The following is a 24,315-nucleotide window of genomic DNA, read 5'->3' as shown; positions in this document are numbered from 1 at the left end:
GACACTGTATACTGCCTCAGCAATTTCAACATGTAACGCTGAAAGGAATGAGTCTGAGAAACGAGTTTCTTTATGATACAGCTTACCTTGTTTTATGTGGTTGTGCTCTCTTACAATATTTACATTGTGAAATTTGTGAGGGACATTTATTCAGCCAGATAATCACAGTCAAACAGCAGTATTTATCATAGCCATTCATGACTGGAGTTGCTTCCAATGAGGTAAAAGATGGAGGCTGACAGTTGGCTAGAGTTTTTGTTTATTCTTCAGTGAGATGGACTTCCTGTTGCTGTGCTTCATGGTGTAGAGCAGTGCAGCACCAGCGTCTGTTAGAGACTGGTGGGTGGAGAGGAAAGCAGGAATTATCAGAAGAAGTTAAGCAAAAATGGGTAATGTATTTCAGTACTAAGCCGGACATGATTTGAATTACCTGTGATTCACAAACAACTGATTTTCTCTAGAAAAAAAAAAAAAAAACCAAAGGAAAGAAGTGTTTAATTATGGTGATTTTAACTACTGCGAGAGAAGAAAAGCTGATAAAAAAATACTGCAAAAACTCACCCTTGTGTAGTTGTGTATGCTGTCATGTATTGGCTCCATGGTTTTGACCCATTCTTGGTATATTTGTTTGTCCTCTGCACTGCGATTATGCTCTCTGCAAACAGAGACAGAGTACTTCACCTTGTACAGAACAGTATCAGCCCAGCCTAATAAATACTCTACATCTAATAAATATTGTTATGATAATCCACTGTAACTATGAAGTGGGGTTTATTTTACACCTTATTTTACATTAATTATGGATAATCATGGATCAGTTTTTTGTTCATTCTGTTTTTTTTAATATATGAAGCACTTGGTGCAAAGCTCCTAGGGCTACATTTCTGAAAGGTGCTACACAAATAATGTTTAAGATGATTTAATAAACAGAATGCATTCAGCCACACACAGTCATTTTACTGTTAATATCAACTTGCAAAAAAAGCCCAGAACACAAGTTTAAACTCAAAATCATCACTTGGAATGAACCAAACAAAAACGCGCCTTGGGCTTACTATCAGGGAATTGGGGAAAAAATGTTCACCAGTTTGAGATAAAATAATATTAGTCTTAGATGCATAAGATAAATTAAGAGTTCATCAGATTACTGTACTTATATTGCTCATTAAATCGATCCCTCCCTGCCACCAGACTCCTTTGACAAAATCAGGAGCTTTACCTTGCAGAACAAGGAGCTGCAGATCTACCGCTGTCTCTTGCGTTATTGTGTGACTTTAACATTTTCAAGGCTAAAGTTAGGATTCACTGAAGCCACTCAATAACAAATAAACTAACGGATTGAGGTAGCGGTAAACCTGCGGCTTGTGAAAAGGCAGTCTGACAGCAAAGTAAAGCAAGGAAAATATTCTAGATATAGTGCACACTTAAACTGATATTGGTTGTTTTAAGTGGGTCTTGTTCACAGCAGTATATTGCTAAGCTTCCATGCTGGTACTCCTCTCTGCTTCTCCTAACGTGCTGACTGCTATCTACTGTAGGCAATACACTGACTATCAAAAAGTACCTCAAACGACCCCACTTAATATAATCCAAACCATCGCTTTAACTCTCTTTGTTCTTGCACTTGGCAGGTTATATCCCATTTCCTGTCATCTATTATAGTCATATTTGTCATCTACATTCATATTTTTGTTCATATCATTTGATGGATAAATTGTCTTTAATTACTTTTTAATATCATCTGCACAATTACTGGACTTAGACTTAATTGTTCCTGTCTTCTGTCTTTTTGTCTATGTGTTGAATGTGTATAGAATCAGCCCACATTAAATCCATTTGTCAGACTTAAGCATAAAGTAGCTCTTATTCTACATGTTGCCCACACACTAACGTCAGTCAGAGGTTCCTCCATCCCTCCTCTAACTCACATTGCTCTCTCGATCAGCTCCCTCTGCAGCTCGCCTTCGCTCCTGGCGTCGAAGAAGCGGCCCCTGACAGCCAGAGCGGCGCTGGCCTGTGACGAGTTGAGCTGAATGATGGCCAGGGACAGAGAGGACAGGGCCACCGAGCTGAGAAGGAGGGTCACACTTTTATCAAACGAGTGCTTCTCAACATTTACAGCTTCAGCCTTGTCATTGTTTTGCTGTGCAAACACACACACACACACACACACACACACACACACACAGGGGCCACTTTGCTGGCGCTCAGACGAGCTGCATGACCTTCATGCAGTATATGAAACAGGCAGACTGAGTTGAGAGGCTCATTCACTGTGTGGCTGGATGTTAAAATGAATGAGAAATGCGATTTACATGGTGCAATCATTTCTGCATGATGTGAAGGGTATCCGGTATCTCAGCAACAACCAGTGTCTGCGGGCTTTTAAAACTGTTCAGCCTAAAGGTTCACTAAGATTGGTATAAAATAATACATCTAATCAATTGTTGTCCTCAGGGTGAGGACGTCTCGTTGATTAAAGATGTCACAGGATAATGACTTGTTTAAGCCACAAGCATGCAAACAGCTCAGTATGGGAGTGGTGTGTGTGTGTGTTTGTGTGTGTTTGAGGCAGTCTCAAAACACAGTGATTATGGAAACATCATTATTACCTGTCATCAGTAACATCTCGGTCTGAGGTGATCACTCTGAGCATCGTCTGTCCATTCCTCTGCTTGTACCTGATCTGCAGCTGGATGGACACACGGCTACCAGGGGCTGGAACTGGTTCTGACAAAAAGCACAGAAACAACACAAATATGAATCAAGGCTTCAGGTTTTTAACACAAAAGTCTGGTGTTGAGGACAGAGAAAGACCATGTTCCTTGTTGACAAACTAAACATGGTGTCATAGGCTGGTTGGTAGACATACATCTACAATTCAGCACTTTAGTGGTCTCATGAATGTCCTACTAGTGTTCACTCACCTTTTGTGTCCTGGTCATAGGCTCCAAATTGAAAAGTGATCTCTGTATCTGGACCCACGTTCCCCACCTCTCTGATCCCTTTGTGTCCTGCCTGCCTCTCTCCTTTCATACTCCTGGACCAAAAGAGATGATCAGGTAATGTTTAGTTAATAATATAATTCAAAATGCATTCATTTGCCAACTAGACCACTTGATAAGGAATTTAGAAATATTCATATTTAAAGGGATAGTTCAGATTTTTCAAAGTTGGATTGTATGAGGTACTTATCCATAGTCAGTGTATTACCTACAGCAGGCAGCGGGTGACATGCCCCCAGTTTGGAGAAGCAGAGAGGAGTACTGGTGTATAAAGCTAAGCAATGTACTGCTAAAATGTATTTTAGCCACATAATTAAGTCTTTTCTGATGGAAAATCCCCATTATATGAGCCACAACAACACTCGAAAACAGCAATTTTAGCAATTTCTTGCAGAACATGGAAGTTCCAGCCTCTATAGGTTAATTTGTTTGTGTCAGTGTGTGACTTCAGCTAATCTGAAAACAAACTGATAGAGGCCGTTGTAGACCAGCAACCCCTGCATTCTGCAGGGTAAAATATAGCGTACACTTAAACTGTATATAGATTTTTTTTAGGTGTCCCTGCTGACGCCGTCCACAGCATCATATTGCCGAGCTTCTTGCACAAGAACTCCCACTGCTTCTCCAAACTGGGGTTGTGCTGATCACCGTCTACTGGAAGTTTTAAGATAAGATTAATACCTCCTACATTACCACTTTAAATATCCCTATAAGGTACACAAAAGTGCAAATCTTACAGTGACTGGGGCAGCAGAAATGTGACGGTACAATGTGTAGCAATGGTCCTGTTCTCAATGATCTGTTCAAACTCTTCATGCAGCCTTTTGGGATTTGCTATCATGACCTACGGGACAAGACACACAGACAACAAGATCTGATGAGTAATACATATCATCAAAATCATTTAAACACATGACAACACAGTTACTAATTATCTCTTACTTTCCCTCCAGTCCGATCAGCCAGTCTTCCCAGTTCGTCCAACCTGCAGTCTGTTCCCTCAATGGACAGCACAGAGACTGTCACACTGATGAAAGAAGGACATGTCAGATTACAGCACAGCACACAATCCCAACCTTTCTGTCCCCTTATTAGTACTAATATTAGCACTAGTTATTTATGTTGGTGGAGTAGCAGTGCTTCAAGTATGTAAATGTAAGTTAATTGTCTGTTCAGCAGGACAATAATTTAATGCTTGCTGCATTCTAGACATTGACGAGGACATGTGGACCAACCCCTGACTGGCAGCATATTCCCCCAGTTCTTGGTAGAAGATGGTGGATGAGAGGAGGGTGCGAGCATCATTATCCTCTACTTCCAGATTCCCCAAGTCTGTGTTGGCCTTCCCATCTGTACAGATAATCACCTTCGAGATCAGCAGGGATAGCACATCAGGATTGCATTGATTTTAGACAATACATTGAAGAAAAATGAAAAATTGACATATAGGGACATACCAAGCATTTTTTTTTTTTTTTGCATGTTTGTGACAACTTATTACAAATGAGCTAGTCATCAAGTGCAGACTGATTTGAAACCTCTGCTCCACAGTACCATACAACAAAAATGTGCCTTTGACACAAAAAATATGTATAGACATGAAGTTGTACCATACCAGCCTGTACTGAAATGAATGGAAATTAATACAAATAGGTGCAGGGATGTTGTTAAATGTTTATTCTGCTAACAATGAAATGAGAAACGCTGATAAAGGTCAACAAACAAATATCAAGTGACCATCCCTGTGTACGAGTCCACATTAGTCCACATTATGGTGAGCATGAGTGTGCTGAGTGCATACAACAGTGCAGTGAAAGGGTTTACTTAAGATTTGTGTAATGTAGTGCATGTAAACTGTAAATAGGCTTAAATAGACTTTATTAAATGCTAAATAACCATCTAAACTATATTAATTTCATATAGTTTTCTTTGCAGAAATGAATTAAATTGATGAAACGCTGATTATATAGGTCTACTTTATTTTTCTTTCTTCTCTTATGCCTCACGATGCCCCATGAAGCTTTTGTGACCCCTAGTAGGAGTTGGGACCTCCAGGCTGGGAACCAGTAGACTCAAACATGCACATACAGTGGTATGGGCTTGTAAAAAAGATGCAACACCATGCCTACCTTGGACCCTGGTTGTCTGGAGGCTGCTGCAATCGCCAGGAGAGCAGCTGGACCGAGAGCTGTGGCTCCGCTTTCAGATAATCTTTTAACAAGGGGAATATCATGAAATATATGTTATTTGAAGATAATGTTTCTATTATAAAATAACAAAAACAATTGATTGTACACCAATCACTGCTTTTTCTCTGACCCCAGAACTTGTCTCTGTAGGTAGTCTTTGGTCTGTGAGAGTGGAGGTGGACTGGGAAAACCAGCTGCAGCCTCTTTCAGGTAGTCGCTGTCGGTCAGCTCAGCACCGCACAGGAAACGTGACGTGACATTCTCATATCCATGCATTGTTACCTGGCAACACAAACATAAGGGGATGAAAAGCAACAGCAGAGAAACTGAGGAATCAAATATGAGTCAGACACAAACTTAAAAGACAGAAATAGACAAGTGAGAAGACTCAGGCTGAAAATGTGATAAAAACTATCTGACAGTCATGTATGTACCTGATGGTTGAAGGTGATGAGTCCCACTCGTATGTCAGGTTGTTGTTCACTTAATCTGTGAACACACTGCAACACAGCTTCCTGGACAAACTTGAATACAATATTTTTTTTATCATTGACAGCATCTTGATGGCATATTTGGACAGCTGTTATTATGATGTACACAAACAGCATTTTTTTTTATTTGTAGGTAATGATTTTCAAGTTAAGTTTGAATGTTGTTACTTGGAAAGTCTCCCATTTTATAAATGAACTCTCAAGTGACTTACAGTATGTTAAAGGGATAGTTCAGGGTTTTGGAAACAGCCTGTGCAGGCTAATGATCATATAAACAAGGAAAAAAGAAAGAATTTACCTATGTAGCCTACAATGGTAGAAGCATAAAAATCAAGGAAAGATGCAATGTGCCCAGTGAAATCAATGGGTTAAGTGTGCACCATATTTAGAATATTGTCAGTGTTTTTTCCAACAGGAAACTGCCATTAATATTAAAAACATTTATTTCTCTTGTTTTTGTGATTTTGGTGTTTTAAAAGGATAGCTCAATTTAATCAAAATCACACAATAACGCAAACAAACTAACCGATCGAGTCAGCGGCAGAGAGCTAAACAACAGCTTATATAATAGCAGTTTCCGCTTGGAAAAGGCTGTCTGACAGGAAGACAGTGAAAATGTTCTGAATATAGCATACACTTAGATTGGTATTGATCTTTTTTCATCTGTCTTATTTTAGGTAGCTAAAATATGTTTTGCTGCTGTATCTGTCCACAGCAGTACATTGCTTAGCTTAACACTCGTACTCCTGCTGCATCTCCTTCATCATTCAGTGTCTTCTCAGAAACCCTGAACTATCCCTTTAGGGCTTAATTTCTAGTCTCACAATATTGAAAGGACTTGAAAATGAGAAAAAAAAAAAACTCACCTGGAGACGGGATCTGTAGACAACATGTTCTCCATGTGACACCTTGAAACAGAGATTGATCATTTGAAACACCCCGGCTTGTACTTGTGAACACCAGCTGTCACAAACAATAAACAGATCGGCGTCAGTCGTGTGGTTTTCACCTGGGAGGTGATGCTCATGGAGCCTGAGATGTCGATGCAGAAGAGCAGCAGAGCGTCAGCAGCACACGAGGCCTTTACTTCAGGACAGAGCAAAAAGAGGCCATCTGGGTAACCAGTCAGGGGAGGCTCCAGCATACTGGGAGAGCTGGTCAACTCCCCGGGCTGACAGAAGTAGCACACATTAACCTGTAGTCCAGCAGGAGGAGAGAACACAAGCAGAAGCACATTTTACAATCAATCAAACCATTGCCAGCTATCCATTGTTTCATTATGTTATGATCGATAATGCTTAGGCATGACGGCCTCTAAGAGTTTGCCATGCTCTGTAATTTCCCAGTGGTGATCACAAGGAGATTTACAGTCACTATTTGCATTAGAAATCAATGACTCTTAATCGTAAAAGAAATACAGTGTGTAACTACCACATTGTCATACGAGGAGTCCAGCACAGAGCCACACTGGGAGCAGGAGGTGGGCTCTCCTTGTATGGCTTGCACTGAAAATATGCAAACACGATTGTCATTATAGGCCAGTAATAAGACTGAAGATAAAACAAGATGGCTGATAATGAAGATTTTATGGTGATGATAAAAGTTTACTGACTTCTTTCCTCTGAGAGTAGTTTTCCTAAACTGACGAGGACCACATTAGGATTCCCTGGCAGAAGACCCTTATCTGCTGATCCTGAATTAAGAGCATTAAATTAAAGGGCAGTTGGTGGTGTACAATATTCAGAATGAGCGTTATTTTTTCGAGAGCGTGACAGAGGTTGTTGCAGTTACTTTGACCAGCGGACGATGGGAGAGGTGACGGTTTTGAAGCTGAACTCTGAGATGATGAGGAAGATGAGCGGTCGGAGGGTAACAGTATCAGGTACTCTGGCGTTGACTTCATCATGAATGAAGGTCTTGGAGGAAGGGGTGGGGCTGAAGTTAGAGAGAAGAACAAAGTAAACCATGATGATATGTCTGTTTTTTAAAACTTTTTTTTTTTTTTTTTTTTTTAAGTTGCTTTAAAAAATAGCTGCAAAATAGAGTAGGGGAGACCGCGGGCAGTTGTAATATTTTATTTAATAATTTACAAAGCACTTGAAATATGCATATATTTATCATATATTGATATAAGGTACATATATATGTGTACTAATCAATAATACAATTGATATATTTTCACAGATAAGGACAAGACCATAAAATTAAATTTAAAGCAAGAAGGTCGTTTGGAGCAACTGTTACACTGAAAAAAATAAGCCCTATTAACCCACTGTATCTAAAATGAAAGCCTCAAAGTAATCACATTACTGTGAAAGTTACTTTTTGGTAATGTTCAAATTTTTTTCAGGCATTGTCTACATTCAAAGCAAAAGCAATATTTCTATTTTTTGCAGAACACTAAGCAGTCATTCTACTGGTAACTAGATTTAAATTATTTGAATTTAGTTAAAAGTAATTTTACATCTAAATTTGGTGAAATATGTTCATCTTTTAAATAGAAAAGCATTTCAACACTGACTAACAAGGTGCTTAAACTAAATCATGTGGCTCAATCTTGCAGCCATGCTAAAATCTTAAATGTTTGATCATGTTTATTTTTAACTAATAATCTAGACATAAAAATGATGTAAGTTTAGATTCTCAGTAATCTAAACTTTAGATAGCAGAAGAAACATACTGTGCCTCTAAATAATAGCTTTCATACCTCAAAATGTTTTTTTTTTTGTTGAAAACATCTACTGAGGAAGAATTGAATTTGCTACAATTGCACCCTGTTACATTTGCTCCAGGTCTCCCCTATGCTGTGCCATATACAGAATAAACAGTTGCCTGTTTACCTAATGTCTGGGCCGACGTGCTGCCAGTGTCAGCTGGAAGTTTCACCTGAACCCCGGTGCCCTCTGGTGCTGCGTACCAGTAGTTTGGGTCCGAGTCTGTCACATTTAAATCTGGCTCTCTTTCAGGGATGTCATAGGTTAATGTCTGACTGTCGGTGTTGGGGGAAGGAAGCGGCTGGCTGTTTGCTCTGGGTCTCATGTGTGGTGGGAGAAGAGCTGGGAAAAGCAGAGAGGAGCAGTGTGTTAAAGGAATAATTCACCCAAACAATAAAAACTTTCACTCATAGGCTGCAGATCAATGAAAAGTAATCGCTGGACCACCAAATACAGTCATTTACCACCTGCAGCTTAACCAAAATATGGTCTTAAAGGAACAATTCACCTCAAAAGTAAAAGTATTTTTTTTATCTTACCCATAGTGCTATTTATCTATCTATTTTTTTTTTTTCCAGATTTTTAGTTTTTGTGTGAGTTACAGAGTTTTGGAGATATTGGCTGTAGAGATCGCGGCTTTCTCTCAAATATAATGGAAATAGATGACACTCAGCTTGTGGTGCTTAAAGTGCCAAGTTCTTACACAAAGCAATAGAAGGAAAATAAAAAAAAATCCTACATGGTATTCATAAATGTGCACTCAGCAGTCAAGTCAACCACTGGAGTATGGTAATGAATCACGTTTGATCTTAAAGTGGATGTACATGTTAGGAAATTTGTAATTAGCATTTGGAAGCGCCCCAGTAAATCCATGCATGGGCAGCAGATTGTTGTGTACAAACCATAAACCAACAAGCCACTGACATTTGACAGGTAATATTAAACTCATAAAAAGAAGAAAAGAAAGGAAAAAAAGGGAAATGCCACCTGAGGGGAGTAAAAAGAAAAAAAAGTATTAACAGTAATGGATAAACACATGGGAGCATCAGTGGAAAGGTTTCTCTGTCAGGGGTGCAGTCAGACCATGGCTGTGGCAAGTTCAGTCCCATTAATTGGCTAATATCTCCAAAGTTCATCAATTCACATTATCTGGTTCAATAAATAACACTACAGGCCTGAGGAAAAATATGGATTTTCGATACTGAGGTGAACCGTCCCTTTAAAGAGCTAGCTCACCCAAATTATGAAATCACATATTCTCTCTCTCTTGAGATGCACCAGTCCAAGATGTCAGATCAGTGTCAGTGCCAGTATCAGCAATGATGTGACCAGACCACATCAGATACATTCGCTTTGCATCATATAATCCAGTGTTTTCACAGCTGTTACATTCATTCAGTCACAGCGTACCTGAACTCAGCGCCCTCATGTTACCTCACACATTTCAAATTACAAAAACAAAGAGCACTGGTATCAACTTCTTGATATCAGCACCCTGAGATGAAGTATTAGAATCAATATCAGGAGAGGAAAGTTTACAAATACCTTTGGTTTAATATGTTCAGATTTTAAGATAAGCTGCCTTTGTGATGTCCGCCTCCAGCCCAAATGAAATGCACCACTTGTGATATCTCAATCCTTGGATAAATAAAACCAAGAACTATCCGCATGCTTAGATACCAGCAGAGGTAATGAGAAAATACCTTTTTTGTTTACTGGTTCAACAAACCCTTGAAACCCTTTGCCTCATAATATTATTGTTTTCCCCTCATTGACAAATCTGTGGACACACTCATCCCCCTGTGATTTTGAGAAGCAAAGTAAATCCAGGAATTTGAGGCTCATGCTGAAGTGCTTTTAGTTCAAGATTTGTTGCACAAGCACTTTGAAGGAATTTTCTTGCATTCGAAAATGAGCCAGCATTGACCCTGAGAAGCAGGATAGCGAGGAAGAAGAAAGAGCAAAATTTTCACAAATTAAATAAAGGCTTTTAAATTGTTATTCATTTAAATGATCGCATTAACTTAAATAACTGAAAGAGCAGCAGCTAATGTTTCTGTGTGTTCGTTAGCCCTTAGTTGAATTTGAGAGGACAACACTGAATTTTGGGGTGACTTACTAATTTAAAGGACCAGTGTGTAGGATTTATAAGCATCTAGTAGTGAATTTTCAGATTACAACCAAATCATCTCATCCTCCCCTTCCAAGCATGTAGGAGAGCCAAAAAAAAAAAAAGAAAAGTCTGTATCTAGAGCCATTACTTGGAAACATGGACTCAAACATGGAAACATGGAAAACAGCTCATGCTAAGGTAACAAAAACACAATCATTCTTATTTTCAAGTGATTTTAGTGTAAACAGAGTCATGAATATTATATTCAATATCTGCTAGTAGATCATTGTAAATCTTACAGACTGGTCCTTTAAGATATCAACGGCCTCTAAGTGATGTGAGATAATATAGAACAGAAACTAAACTTCATACATTTCCACTAATAGTGTCACATTCACAGTACCTGTTTTTCGAGGTGTTGTCTGCTGAGGAGTTGCACTGATGCAAGAAGCTGCCTCCAGTTTATTGTGAAATTCTGCATTTTCATAGAATCCAGTGGGTTTCTCAACCTTCCTCTCCTCCGTGCTCTTCTCCAACTGTTCAATAATCTTGGGGGAAGACAGGAGGGATTTCGCTGAATTGGCTTCTGCAGAGTTTGTCGGAGGAGGAGGTGGAGGGCTGCGAGGACGGACCCGGTTAACAGGAGGGAGAAGAGCTAAAAAGCATAAAAATTAAAAAAAATATATATATCAACACGGACAGTGGCTGTTAATTTGAGAACAGCTTCTTGCATGAGAAATGTAAGCACAGACAAAACAACTGGTGCAGCAATGACCTTTGTGCTGTGAAGAAAATGTGACTCAGGTGGCAGATGGCTTTTACTGAGCAAAGCAAAGTATCTGAAAGGAATATCTCCTCGAAGATAGACAGGAGAGGTTGTGCGTGTCACTGATTGCATAATACATAATGGTACTTAACCAACTAGTCACCCAGAAAGCTCTGATGGAAGGAAATATACACCTGCGGATACTTTCACACAGTTATGAATCATCAATCTTTGATATCTAAAACAAACTAGCAGCTATTTTACTTCTTTAATCTTTCTTTCAACTAATTGCTTCCTACATTTCCCAGAACGCCTTTTGATTTCCTCCAGAGAATGAAACCTGACAGCAGGTGAGGTGTCGGTGACAGATGTAGCGACAAAGCTTTTTGTCTCTTTGGTGGATTTCTTCAAACCAGTGAATCAACAAAGAAGCTATTTGACACTAAAATTTAGATTTTTTTCTTTGATGTCATGTCTGGGACTGTTGGAAAGAAATCCCACCTGAGCGTTTAACGACATTGGCATTGGGTCGCTGGCTGTCCTTCTGACTCACTGATGGCGGCACATAAACAAACCCACAAGCAAATTCCATCGTGAGTATACCTGCCTGTGAGAGAAAGGACATTATTTAACACCCAAGATGATACACTGACTTATTCAACACATAACACACATAATTACAATCCCAAGCAAAGTAATTACAGTATAGTTTTGTCTGGGGAGCCTGTTCCATTCATTTTTTAAGATGTTGATACACCTTTAACAAGCACTCAGATAAAATAAAATTAATACAGATAATGCAGCCAACATGTTTTTGTTGTATCTGCGATTTAAAATGAATAAACCCTCTAAAACCAAGCCAGACGTACTTACACATGGAGAGTCTCTTCAGTGCTGACAGTACAGTACAACCATAAACCTCCCAGGTCTCAGAAATGTTTCAGCTGCTGTGTGACGTCTTGTCATTCACTGTGTGTGTCGCAGACATCTTGTCCAACAGGTTTCTTACCCTAAAGAGTCTTCTGTGTTACTACAATGTGGCAGGTGCACAAAGCTGCAGGGTTAGGTGATTAGTCAGAGATATATCGCATATTGCTTAACTCTAGTTAAACATTTCATGAATGTAAATAAGATGGGTGGAACATTAGAAACAGGCCAGTAAAATGTCAAAGGTCAAGATGATTCATGTGTGTAAGAGCCTTTCAAAGTATTTAAAAGAACATCCTGCAATGAATATCCGGTATCCGGTCTTTTTTTTTTTTATCACATTGGCAGAAATGGGCTTCAATAATAATGACCTAATACCGATCCCCCCATTAAGTTACCTAAAATCACATATTCAACACAATGTGATGCCTGATAGAGGAAATGTCAGCTAGAATCATTTGGTTTCCTCTGCGGGGGAACCATGAAAATCTTCACTAAATTCTTGGGCAATCCATTCAATAGTTTTAGAGACATTTCATTTTACTTTCACATTTCACACACAGCAAGCAGGGCAAAAAAAAAGAGAAGACAATACGATGTATTAGAGGCAAAACAATTACACTTTTATTTTGAAAATTCATTTCCTCAGTCAAAGTGACTTATGTGTGCTTCTGTAATACTTATTAAGTAAACATTAACCTTGTGTGCACACATCATTGTAAACCTGTGCCTGGGTAAACCTCATGTATGATATCAGCTATCTTTATTACAGTGACCTAATGACTCAGGCATGATGGCAGTAAATAAATAATCCTCTTATGTTCTCTCTCGATTAATCTTAACGTGCACACATGCATGCAAACGCACATACACGCTCACACATATACACATACAGCTCCTGCACAAACAATACATTCTAGTCTTCGATAAGTTAATTCATATTGCAAAAGTCCTCAAACCAAGTAGGTTAGAATATTAAGGCCTCAACAAATTTTCCATTTCAAAAATGGCTGGGAGCAGATTATATCTGACAGGAACTCAAAATCAGTGTAACAACATAGCATATAATAAGAACTGTTATTTTTCTGTGAGAAATACATTTCGGACATAGACAGTGTGACGTCACTCTGTAATTTCAACATAATTTGCTGGGTAGAAGCCCTCCTTCCCTCCGCTCAGGACTCCTCGACACCAACCCTGGTCGTCTTCCTCCTCCACCTTCAGGAACACTTCACCTGGGATTAAAAGGAATAAAATGATGATATTAAAAAAACCTTTTAATAAAGAGTGAGTTATGTGTGTTGTGATATGCAGAGTAGTTATTTTAGCTTAATTGAAAATACTACCAACCGAGATTATGGGAGTTTCCTAACTGGTAACTCATTCTTTGACACTTGGCTGTACTACAGTTCAACTAGAATAACTTCCACTCCAGTAGGTCACTGTTGCTAGATGTACAATAACTATCGTATTTGTACCATAAATTTAACAACTGCACAATATACAACCAATAGATTGAATGTTCAATAATCCTGCAATTTCAATAAACCAATAACAAACATTTGCAACCAATCATATCAGCACCACTACATACGACTTCTCCTGCGGCCTGGGCGTCACCGCTATGATGCTATGTACAGCCCCACCCCTCGATTAACGGGATTGGTTCCTTAGGTTTATGACATCATATACCCAGCCTGGATAAATCTGTTTCTTTGAGACTGCCCTTGCTCACAGCAGTTTCAAAGCAAGAAAGCACTCCTGAAATGTCATGTAACATATGAAATACATCACATGGACAGGTTAACAGAGATAAAAACACGATTTTCATTGGAGAGGGTCTTTAAATACTATAATTGACTGCATAGATACCAGATGTGGTCGGCCTGCCAGATCTGCTCGAGGTCCGGTGTTTACAGGTGACGGACACATTATGATTGGCTGTACATCAGAAAGTATGAATACTGTGTACAAGCAAACAGAAGTGGCACAAACCGTCTGTAGTTACAGCATGGAAATGTTACTTTGAAATTGTTGAGCAATTGATTTTGTGAGGAACGATATGGTTTTAAGTTAGCTGGTTACCTAGTTAGCATTAAGTAATGCTAAGTCCACAGAGACCTCTCGATCAAATTTTATGTTGATAAAAACTAACTACTATTTGGCTTAAATTTTGTAAATGACAACAAAACAAAAGGAGAAAATAACGTTACAATTATGCTAAATAATAATGTAATAATGTTAAAATATATCCTCTTCTCAACATGGCCACGACCATAGCTACTGATTGGCTCCGGTGTACAACCGATCATTGTAATGCGTCTGAAAACACAGGACCTGGCTGGCCGAACATATCTGGTTTCTTCACCTGTTTAAAATAAATCCCCCAAATCGCTTCTGAAATACAAAGCCTGTGAAATATTTGAACTTTGTTTAAAAGTTTTTGAGAAGTTAAGATCTAAATAATTAGGCTGCAAAACTTACACAAGTCTTGCAAATGGTACATTCATGTTTTTTGTACTGTTTGTTTAGATTTAATAATACAGAATGAGAGGAAATATTGAGTGTTCCATTTTGTTGCTGCAGAAAGTGACTGATATTATAGCTTAGGGCTGTTGAATTGTACTGTATGTACCTCACTGCATAAGTAAAACATCTATTTTCACACTTGGAGGAAACTACAACACTCTCATACAGCGAGTTAAAACAGACACCTTTAATTCTGGTGCCAATCTTGATGATGAGGTGAAAAAAACATAATTGAACTTCCATACTCAGAAATCATACATAACATCAGTAAACTGCACACCAGTCTGTCATTATTTCAGAGGAATGGGATGTATTTCTGTCTTCCCACTCAGATTTATCCTGATACAATGATTGTAACTTTGTGTAAAGTCCTTGCCTTTGTAGCTGTAACATTGAGAATAACATCACACTTTATGTGTCACCTGCTTTAAAGGACAGCTCGTCACCCTCCTCTCCCACGTAGTCGTACAGAGCTCGCACCTTCACACCTCCAATCATCACACTAACAGCAGAAGAAAAGGGATGTTTAAGCAGCCAAAAACACTTAAATGATTTGCAATAAAACCCACATTGTTCATTTATATTAGTTACTATATATTGTAATCACTTCACGAGGTGGATAACTTACGGTCGGCTCTCTTTTCTTTTCTGGTCTCTCTTCTTTCTGTTGAGCTTTTTTATTGGTGGGACCCACTCCTGATGGGAGAGATAAAAGTTTTGGTGTCACATGTATCACTTATCACTTTTGATCAAGTAACATAGCTACAACAAATGCAGTGCAAGATCCTGAGTGATATTCACATAACTTTTATTTTTAGTTTTTGGGCGGTGGTGCAACACTTTTCATACCACACATCTATAAATGTTGGTGAAAATGGTGAAAGCACTTCATCTACAAATTGTGAACTTCCGATGGAAAAAGTTTATTTTTGTATTGGTTTCAGAAAATGTGTGACATCGTGTTCTTAAACCGAGGTAAGAACAAGAAAAACACAAACACAACAATAGTGTGGTTCCATGTAATTGTCAAGCAAATTTGATGCGATGTTTTGAAACGCTACAAAGAAGGGAAAAAAATGGGAATAGGAAAGAAGATACAAGATACACACAGATACAACAACATTTAATTTGGAAGATATGGAGACATTTACTTCATGATGTTGAAGCTGTAAGTATTGCATTTACATATAACTCCATTGTTTATTTTAATTTGGTTGTCCTGATGTATCTTTTCCCCTCTAAATACTGGAGTGAAAGTTTTAAACACACCTGGATCTTCGGCCAGTCGGTTGGCATGCCAGGACCGTGGTTGTTCTTCCACCATTTGACATCATCTTGCTCACTGATGGCCATCAGAGTCTCGTGGAGCTCGCTGTACACCGCCTTCACACTGTCAACAAGGACACAGAGCTGGTCCATAACAACATGATAAATACACAGAAACACTTGCTTTGCATTAACACACTACGCTTACACCCAGTCACCTGATAGCTTCTCACCTCTCGTTGTTGGTGACGTCAAGATGTCTGTGGATGGAGAGGAAGGCCTGCTTCAGGAAGCTGATCCTCTTCCTCTCCTCCTCTTGCGACTGCTCAAAAATGGCCTCCATCTCCTCCATGTAGCGAGGTGTGTAGGACGTCGCATCCTCCAGAACTTTCTCGTAGTGATCTCTAGTCTACAGGAAGCTCATAAGGACAGTTTTATGATGAAAAGTTGCCGCACACTCCCTCAGAAAGTATTTACAGTGTTTCCTTAATGGAGGACAATCTAAAACTTATAAATCATCTGGTGCTCTTCACTGTTCCCATGCTGGTCTCCATAAACACTGAGCAGTGTAACAATAACACATCTCCATACAAGGCAAAAACTTGGAACAGACATTTAAGGCTGGGGCTCATGTTTAGAGCTGATAATTCCACATGTAGCTAGCCAACAAAACTTTATTGGAATGCAACATGTTTATCTCTGTGGCGTGTTGTGAATCAGGAATTTGTGATTTTAAATGTGCTGTGACTGAAGCCCTTGTTCAGAATGCATGGCTTATTTAGAGTGAAGTGTTGCAGTGTGAACATCCCTCCTCCTCACCTTTTCTTTCTCCTCTGCGGCCTTCTCTCTGGCATCTGTGAATTTCTGCTTTTTCTCTGGACTCATCTCAGTGTTTTCATTTGCTTGTTTTTCTTTGTCGAGGGCTGTTTGCTCCCTCTGACAGGACTTGTGATATGCAACTCGAGCCTTCTCCAGCTGTTGAATACAAATTCACACACAAATATATTATTTACTTAAAAGAAGTAAGCAAAGTTTTCTTGACAAAAGTTAGATGAGAAGATTGATACCACTAACATGTCTGTTCTGCCCAGTACATATGAAGCTGGTCAGTAAATGGCTAGCTTAGCTTTGCACAAAGACTGGAAAAAGGGTGAAACAGTAAACATCTGCCTACCAGCAGCTCTAAAGCTCACTAATCAACATGTCATATGCAAAATAATGTTGTGACTTCCAGGAGTCTTGGCTGGTCCTCATGACACTGCAGCATTGATTCACTGATTCCATTTTGCACAGTATTCAGTGCTGCAGGATTCCTAAAACAAGGAAAGGAATTACCATTTTTGCATTTCCGGTTTCCTTGCCTTGAAGTCAATGGGCTTTTTGATTGGGGTTTTGGTTAGGTGTCTAAATTTAGGTCTGTGGTTAAAACAAGCTTACAAGTTTGGAGTTTGTTCATGGACGGTGTTAGCTTTTTACTTCTGCAGATGGCATTTATGCTTCAGAAATCATAAAAGTGGTGTTCATTTGTGAAAATGATCTCACTGAACAAAATGCAAAGTATTATAAACTTTTGTTTACCACTGAGCTTAATTTCTGCAATAATCATGTTTTTAATAACTGGGTTTTATGGAGGGAACAGTAGCATCAGTGTCAGTGAATGTAGTCAATTGAAGCAATAAATTCCTCAGTGCATGTTATCCATGTTATAGTGACCAAGATGGATTGTTACTGCAGGAAAATCTGTTGGTTTTCCATCTGAGGATGTCAAGACCCAGTGGATTATCTTTATTTTTGATGGAAAAGTGACAGAAACGGCACTGCAACAACTGAACTGGAATGTGTGTGTGTATCTCACTATAGACTTCATCAGTGAGTGCTGGTAAAGGTAAAAGCTCAAGGATGGTTTGAAATCAGCTGTCTGTGACTTCAAACTTGGAAGCTCTAAGTTTTAAAAAGACCAAGCATGTGGTGAACATGTTTTTCTCTTCTACAGCTTTATTGGCAGGTTTTGCCATTTTTTTTTAAAATGTTTTACTGTTTTTTTTTTTTTCAAGATTAGCCTGTTGAACTTGGTGTTAGCGGGTTTTGTGGCTAATGTGGCCGGCTTGTTCAATGTTGGACAAATGTTGTAATATTGAGGGACAGTCAAGAGACACTGTAAGAACATAAAGCCTCATTTGAAGCAAACTGAATAGCAAGTGCAGCAGGTTGTAGTAACTGTTTACTGCAGCACTGGCTCAGCTAGCTTTAGCTTTGTAGTTTAAAGGCCATTCTGCTCCTCACCGGTATTTGACTGTGTGTTTATGTTGCTGCTGTACGTAAATTTACTTTACTTACTAGACATGCCCTGAAGGTAACAATACAGCTACATGTGAAAAAGAAAGGTCAAATTGCAGCTTGCTCAGTGGATGTCATGTGCTACGCATCCTGGTACTTTATCAGCACAACTCTGTGAGCAAGAAAACCACAAACATATAATAGACCTTGATAGGGCATTGCTGCATAGCCTTTCCTCCAGTTTTTCCCAGATGTCACTCACAGTATTGCAGCAAAAACACACCTTGAAATTGTAAACAAGGTCAATTACAACGTATTCTAGTATGAAGTTTTGCTTTTATATTTGCAAAGCTCTCCTGGAACTGAGAAAATGATTTTAAAATCTGTTACATCATCACAATGTAAAGTCAGTAGGTGAAACAAGCTGGAATGGGATGCGGCCAGCGCATATTCAGCAGCCCACACACTGCAGAAGTAAACCCAGAAGCTAGAAAACTTTTTTTGGCTTACGTGCCAGGCAAGTAATTTTAACTGGTCTGAACAGGCACCATCTTTGTGTCTCTGTTATATTTAGTTAATATAATATGTCTATGAGGAGAGTCCAACTTTCTTGAATTTATTGCTCACTACATATACCATCAACACTGACTGGACATACACATAAAACATGGTGAACGTTCCCTTTAAAGCATACCTAAAAATTAATTTTTGTCCTTTGAAATTGTAGTTTGACGATAAAAATAAGACATAAGGGCCACACACAACTGATGGATTTTTGGTAATGCTGAGGTGCAGTTGAAAGCTGCAGAAAATAGCAAGCAAGTCCACCTTGAGTAACAATTTTGTGTCAAACTACAATTGCTACTTATGACCACCTTTACAAGCACACAGACACACACACACACATGCACACACATGCATAAATGAATGACAAATGTGTTGGACCTTCATCAGCTTTTTGGACCAGGGTTTCTGCGCACGTGAAAAACTTGTGTTGTTGTCGTAGCTCTCCCTGAACCCACAGAAGATTTTTTTTGGGAAGGTCTCCTTCTGCCAGGTTTTCACCCGCTCCCCTTCCTCTGTGATGAGTGACTGGGAGATGGACGAGTGGAGGGCGGACAAACGCTCAGTGGAGGTGAAGAAACATTGCCACGCCCTCATGAGGGAGCCGTAAAGTGGCCCTGGGGAAGAGGGGAAGAAAAACAGAGTGATGAATGACATGACAGAGAGCACAGAGGTGAGTCATTGAACCAACAGAGAAATAATGACCTCCAGTTGTTGACTGGAGAGAAACAAGAACAGATGAAGCCGTTTAATAAGAATCAAGTGGTAATTTTAACTTGATGAAAGCTGACATGATCAAAAGCCCAGTGAATGCATGTTCTCTGTTTCAAGGAGGCTCCCCATCATGCAACTTCTCATACTCTATAAAGGTGCTAACTAGAAGCAGATATAGTTCTTCAGCATTTACTCACAGAAGAACACTTTTTGGTTCCCGGTGGAACCTTTTATGAAGATGAACCCTTTCAGAGGGGTCTACCTAGAACCCGATCTAAAGGGTCAATCTATGAAAAGTTTAGCTCAGAGCCCCATATAGACCCTTTTCCACCTAATAAGCTATGGTGCTTGAACAGGTTCTGTTCAATAATCTTGGAACCTTGGTGCTATCAAGTAAACCAGCTCAGATTTTTCACCAGTTATTAGCATAACCATTGTAATCAAGGATGTCAACAGATGGTGCTTCACAATAACCTGCAGAATATCCACAAATGAGGTTCTAGCAAGACTACTGACCCCCCCAGAACCATTTATTTTGGGTTCTTCAGATGAAAAGGGTTCTTGATTGAACCCTTAGTCTCACAAAGAACCCTTGATGATCCCTTTCTTCAATAAAGAGTTTATTTGAAACTCTTATTTCTAAGAGTGTACTTACGGGAATCCACTATGGACTTCCACTTGCTGCTCCACTGGCTGAGCTGCTGGGCGTACTGTTTTTCTACCTTCGCTCTCTCCATGAAGCAGGCCACGATGTCGTTGCAGGCCTGGAAGGACTGATCAGTTCGATGCACTGTCCGCACATAATTCCCCGGCTGGGAGGAGGAAAGATGGTGATGATGTGTAAGAAGAGTTGCACATTCACAAACACACATAAGATCTGTTTCAGATTAACTAGCTATTCCTTGGGTGATCATAAATGTAATCCTCACCATCCAGAAACTCTGTTTCTTGGGATCCTCGGGCGGCTCTTTGGGAAGGCTCGCCATTATTGGAAACGTTTCTGTCTCTGAAAGTGAGAGATAGCTGTTTGTGTTACACAACAGAGTTGTTAGACTGGTTACAATGCAGAACAAGCATGAGAAGACAGATTTTATTGGCAGACGTGACAGGTGCTGATTAGCATGCAACAGGTTGGACGTCTACATGGTGTAGTGTGCAGATACAACTGGCTGCCTTCTACATGAGCAGAGCCGATCCCCCTGCGTGGCAGGGATTTCTGATAGGGAATAATTGGCAGCTGAAAAACCTTCACTGTAAAAAAAAAAAAAAAATGTTTTAACTCAAAAAAGTTACTGTTTGGAAGTAGAGTACTAAACTTCATCATAGTTGATTTCATTAGTATGAAAACAATCAACCATGACCTATATTAAAGTGTATTACATTCATTCATTTTAACACCAAAATTAGTGTGAACATGCAGGTTTTTTTTAAACACAGCTAAACCCACTGAAAATATGTGACCGACCCTTTTTAAATTGCAGTAGATGCATTTTCCTATTTGTTTTTTTTTTCTGATGTGTGCTTGGAAGCCGAGACTCAGCTCATGTCTGTACAGAAGAGCAGAGAGAAGAGTGTTTTAAAAAGTCTCTGTGTTCAGCTCTCTGCTAACTGAACCTGTGTGGTTCAATGTTTAGTTTCTCTCCTGGGTCGCTATTTGCACTTTCATGTATCTGCCTTATGTATACGCTGAAAAGTGGTGAAAATTCCCACGTTCACCCAGATGTCATGTTTACATCACTGCAGAAGCTGAAGCCAATACACACCCGTGACTACTGCAGAGTCATTTGACCGAGAGTACATACGTCAGGGAATACGCTTTCACACTGAAGACAAAAGCCAGGTGTTAATGAGTGTTTGTGGGGTTTTTTTGTCCAGTGATAAAGGGGCTTTATAGACACAGCAAGTTTACATCATATATGTTTTCTTAAAACTATATACAAAAAAAGGTCTATAACTTGAAAGCAATCCATGCTGGGAAGTCTGCTAATTTGCTGATCAGTTTAATGAGCTGAAATCTGACTGAAGTTGAACTCATGAGTATGAACTCTGTACAGTACATTCAACTCACGGTTTCATGTCAAAAGACTTCAAGTCAGAATAACTCTGACTTGTATGATTTTTTACAGTGTATGCATGAATGTGTGTTGCTCAGCTTATTGCCATAACAACTTGAATGATCCTGGCGAGGTGTTATTTACACTGTACAGTGCGTGGATACATCCAAACCCCCTGCGTGAGTAAGGGGAGTGTCGTTGCAGTGGCAGACTGGAATTCACAGGGGTGGGATCTGCCAGCAGGAATAGAACAGCTGCTCCGGCATTCTTCCTGTTGCCTTCCCAAAATAAACAGCAGGGAAAGGTCATCTTTCCCTTTGCTCTGACTAATACAAGGCCTATTAGAACCAACTGTCTCCCACCCTGACTACAACTGCTAGTCGATTCAGAGATCACGACCACAAGAGCGGTCAGATGACTGTCTGATTTGGCAAAGAAACAGGAATGTAGGATTTAAGAGGAATAAACTGTCCAGATAGCTGACATTTTTTGCACAAGTGGCGGGTACATTAAAGAGAAGGAGGCAGATTGAACAAAAGACGGGAGATGCATGCACAAACATGCAAAGGACACAGTCACATTAGGGCCTATTTCTGTCTGGGCAACACGTTGACACATTGCTGGCTGAGTAATATGAAAATGACTAACCACACCTCATCACAAGACTGAGCATGACAAAGAGTCAGGCTCATCGAGGACTTTCTTTCCCTCACATTCAGACTTATTATCGTATTATTTTATCATTTCTCTCACTTTCTATGAGCTCCTGCAAGTGGAAACATGGAGGGGAGCCCCTCATTTCACTTTTTGATTCTGTTCATGTGCATGCAGATGAAAAGAAGAGGTTTGAAACAGGACTCATCCTCTCATTTTCTCACACAGAAGCATTCATATCAAATGCTGTAAAAAAAAAAAAAAAAACTCCATCCACAAGCCAGTAAAAGAAGCAAAAAGTGGCAGCAGAGCAGTCATGCCTGGGAGAAACTAGCACTTACATTTCTCTCTGAATCACCCGTGATTACTCAAGTGACCACTTGTTACTGTAGTTCAAGGGCTTGCTGAGGATTTCTCTCCATTTCTCTGTCCGTCTCCCCCTCTCTCAGTGTGCCTCTCCTCCTCTAACACATGCTTCTCTCCCTCTCTTTTCTACTCTCCCTCTCTGACCCAATTTTCCCTTGGCACTTAAAGTTACACACACATACACATGTTGTTGATCTGAAAGTGGGCGTGAGAGATTGAGACAATGGATGCAAGCAATTAAAATTAAACAAAACAGAGCATTTGCATGGTGATCACTTGGCTGCTAATTGGCTTCAGGGCAAACAAAAGAAGCAGGAAGAAACTCACCTTGCTTGCTCTCCTCCCACCGTCAGCTGTGACAGTCTAGCTCACAGTCATACCGGGATGAACTCCTCTTCCTCTTTCTCTTCTGTTCTCTACTTTAACCCCATCCTTTGCTTCTTTAACTCACCGGTTTCCTCCCTATCAGGCTCCTCTTTGACTGTCACCCTCTCACTTTCTTTCTCCCCACTACTGCTATTAGAAAAAACAGCTGGAAGAATCCCCCTCCTTCTCTCTCCTTCCCTGCCCCGTCCCTCCCTCTGTCTCTCTCAATATGGTGCTAATGAGATGCTGAACCTTCATTTTGACCGCTCGCTGGTCACAGAATCGTGTCAGTTGTGGCACAGAGTCATGTGAGCTTATTAGTGAGTTTGTGTGACAGCAGAGGGGAGGTAGGGGAGGGTGTCCAGTGAACTGTCACATTAGCCCTGTGCCCCTTTGTGACCTGCTATTCTCTCTTGTGTGGTCAGGCCTAGAAAGAGCAGGTCCACCCACACAGTGTTTACAGATTCTGGGATTTACTCCTCTGGATGTTAGCCAGAAGTTAAAGCAGAACACCAGTGTCATCCCAGAATTACAGTTTACTTGCTGTTGCCTCGATCTGGTTTTTATTTCCATCTTTTTGCAATAAATGCTGTATATAATTAGGCTTTTCAAACATCCACTCATTTTTACCAGTGTGTTCACACTACACTGACCACCCACCATACAGTACAAACTGTTTCTCACATTGTTGTTGCAAAGGCTTAATATCAAAGTGTGTATGTGTTCCTGTAGGATTTATGACTAAGAAAATTTGGACATAACCCAATTTTAATCACCAACGTACCTATTTTTTTTTATTAGTAATAATTATAGTAGTAATTTATTAGTAACTGTAATGGATTACAATTGCATTTAATTCATCACAAGTTACATAGTTACTCTTCAGCACTGCTAGTAACATATTAGACATTTGTGTGAAATGTCAAAAATGTGTTTTGTGAGGTCACAGTGACCTTTGACCACCAAAATGTAATCAGTTCATTCATGGGTCCAGGTGACCCTGACCCTTCGCTAAGCCCTGCCCTCCTTAGTTACTGTTGCTATGACTGTCAAGCTTGCATATACACTATATATTACTTGCATATACGATATATATTACAGCGATAATGGTGGCAGACTGGGAGTAACTGTTGAACACTCTGCCTTTGATTTCACAGAGAAGTAAACAGAATTAGTCTCTCATTTCAAGCTAACAATCGTGGGTTTTATGGCTAAAATAAAGTTAGCTGGCTAATGTAAGCTAAAGCTAATGCTTGAAATCCTGAGCCAGCTGAGACGTTTTTGAAAACAAGCAACCTGTGAAAGTGTATTGAATATGTA

The 24,315-nt window shown here is 39.7% G+C and overlaps 2 protein-coding genes across 5 annotated transcripts; both read right to left on the bottom strand.

Annotated features, from left to right (window-relative positions):
- Window positions 1-65: 65 nt before the first annotated feature.
- LOC146311842 (circularly permutated Ras protein 1-like) lies at window positions 66-12,349 on the bottom strand. 2 transcript variants are annotated; one of them, XM_084740146.1, is made up of 21 exons: window positions 12,152-12,349; window positions 11,780-11,885; window positions 10,916-11,167; window positions 8,526-8,741; window positions 7,477-7,620; window positions 7,298-7,378; window positions 7,117-7,190; window positions 6,695-6,880; window positions 6,552-6,593; window positions 5,629-5,718; window positions 5,325-5,476; window positions 5,135-5,216; window positions 4,241-4,371; window positions 3,948-4,032; window positions 3,743-3,849; window positions 2,928-3,040; window positions 2,613-2,730; window positions 1,929-2,069; window positions 562-655; window positions 431-457; window positions 66-336 (listed from the first exon to the last, which is right to left on the bottom strand). In XM_084740146.1, the coding sequence occupies exons 2-21, from the start codon at window positions 11,868-11,870 to the stop codon at window positions 247-249; spliced, it is 2,316 nt and encodes a 771-aa protein (XP_084596272.1). In that variant the 5' UTR covers window positions 11,871-11,885; window positions 12,152-12,349; the 3' UTR covers window positions 66-246. The 2 variants fall into 2 exon arrangements, with proteins under 2 accessions (XP_084596272.1, XP_084596273.1); XM_084740147.1 differs by lacking the exons at window positions 431-457; window positions 12,152-12,349 and having other exon boundaries at window positions 11,780-11,879.
- A 457-nt stretch (window positions 12,350-12,806) lies between these two features.
- LOC146311841 (protein kinase C and casein kinase substrate in neurons protein 1) lies at window positions 12,807-23,159 on the bottom strand. 3 transcript variants are annotated; one of them, XM_084740139.1, is made up of 10 exons: window positions 22,957-23,157; window positions 20,485-20,561; window positions 20,211-20,367; window positions 19,223-19,458; window positions 16,820-16,975; window positions 16,234-16,409; window positions 16,004-16,124; window positions 15,363-15,430; window positions 15,157-15,236; window positions 12,807-13,440 (listed from the first exon to the last, which is right to left on the bottom strand). In XM_084740139.1, the coding sequence occupies exons 2-10, from the start codon at window positions 20,539-20,541 to the stop codon at window positions 13,328-13,330; spliced, it is 1,164 nt and encodes a 387-aa protein (XP_084596265.1). In that variant the 5' UTR covers window positions 20,542-20,561; window positions 22,957-23,157; the 3' UTR covers window positions 12,807-13,327. The 3 variants fall into 3 exon arrangements, with proteins under 3 accessions (XP_084596265.1, XP_084596266.1, XP_084596267.1); XM_084740140.1 differs by lacking the exon at window positions 22,957-23,157 and adding an exon at window positions 22,605-22,763; XM_084740141.1 differs by lacking the exon at window positions 15,157-15,236 and having other exon boundaries at window positions 22,957-23,159.
- Window positions 23,160-24,315: the final 1,156 nt, after the last annotated feature.

The sequence above is a fragment of the Lutjanus erythropterus genome, chromosome 17 (assembly GCF_056507025.1).
Source record: "Lutjanus erythropterus isolate fLutEry1 chromosome 17, fLutEry1.hap2, whole genome shotgun sequence".
Lineage (NCBI taxonomy): Eukaryota > Metazoa > Chordata > Actinopteri > Lutjaniformes > Lutjanidae > Lutjanus > Lutjanus erythropterus.
The sequence above is the reverse complement of the archived record's forward strand: the minus strand, read 5'-3'. Positions and strand labels throughout refer to the sequence as shown.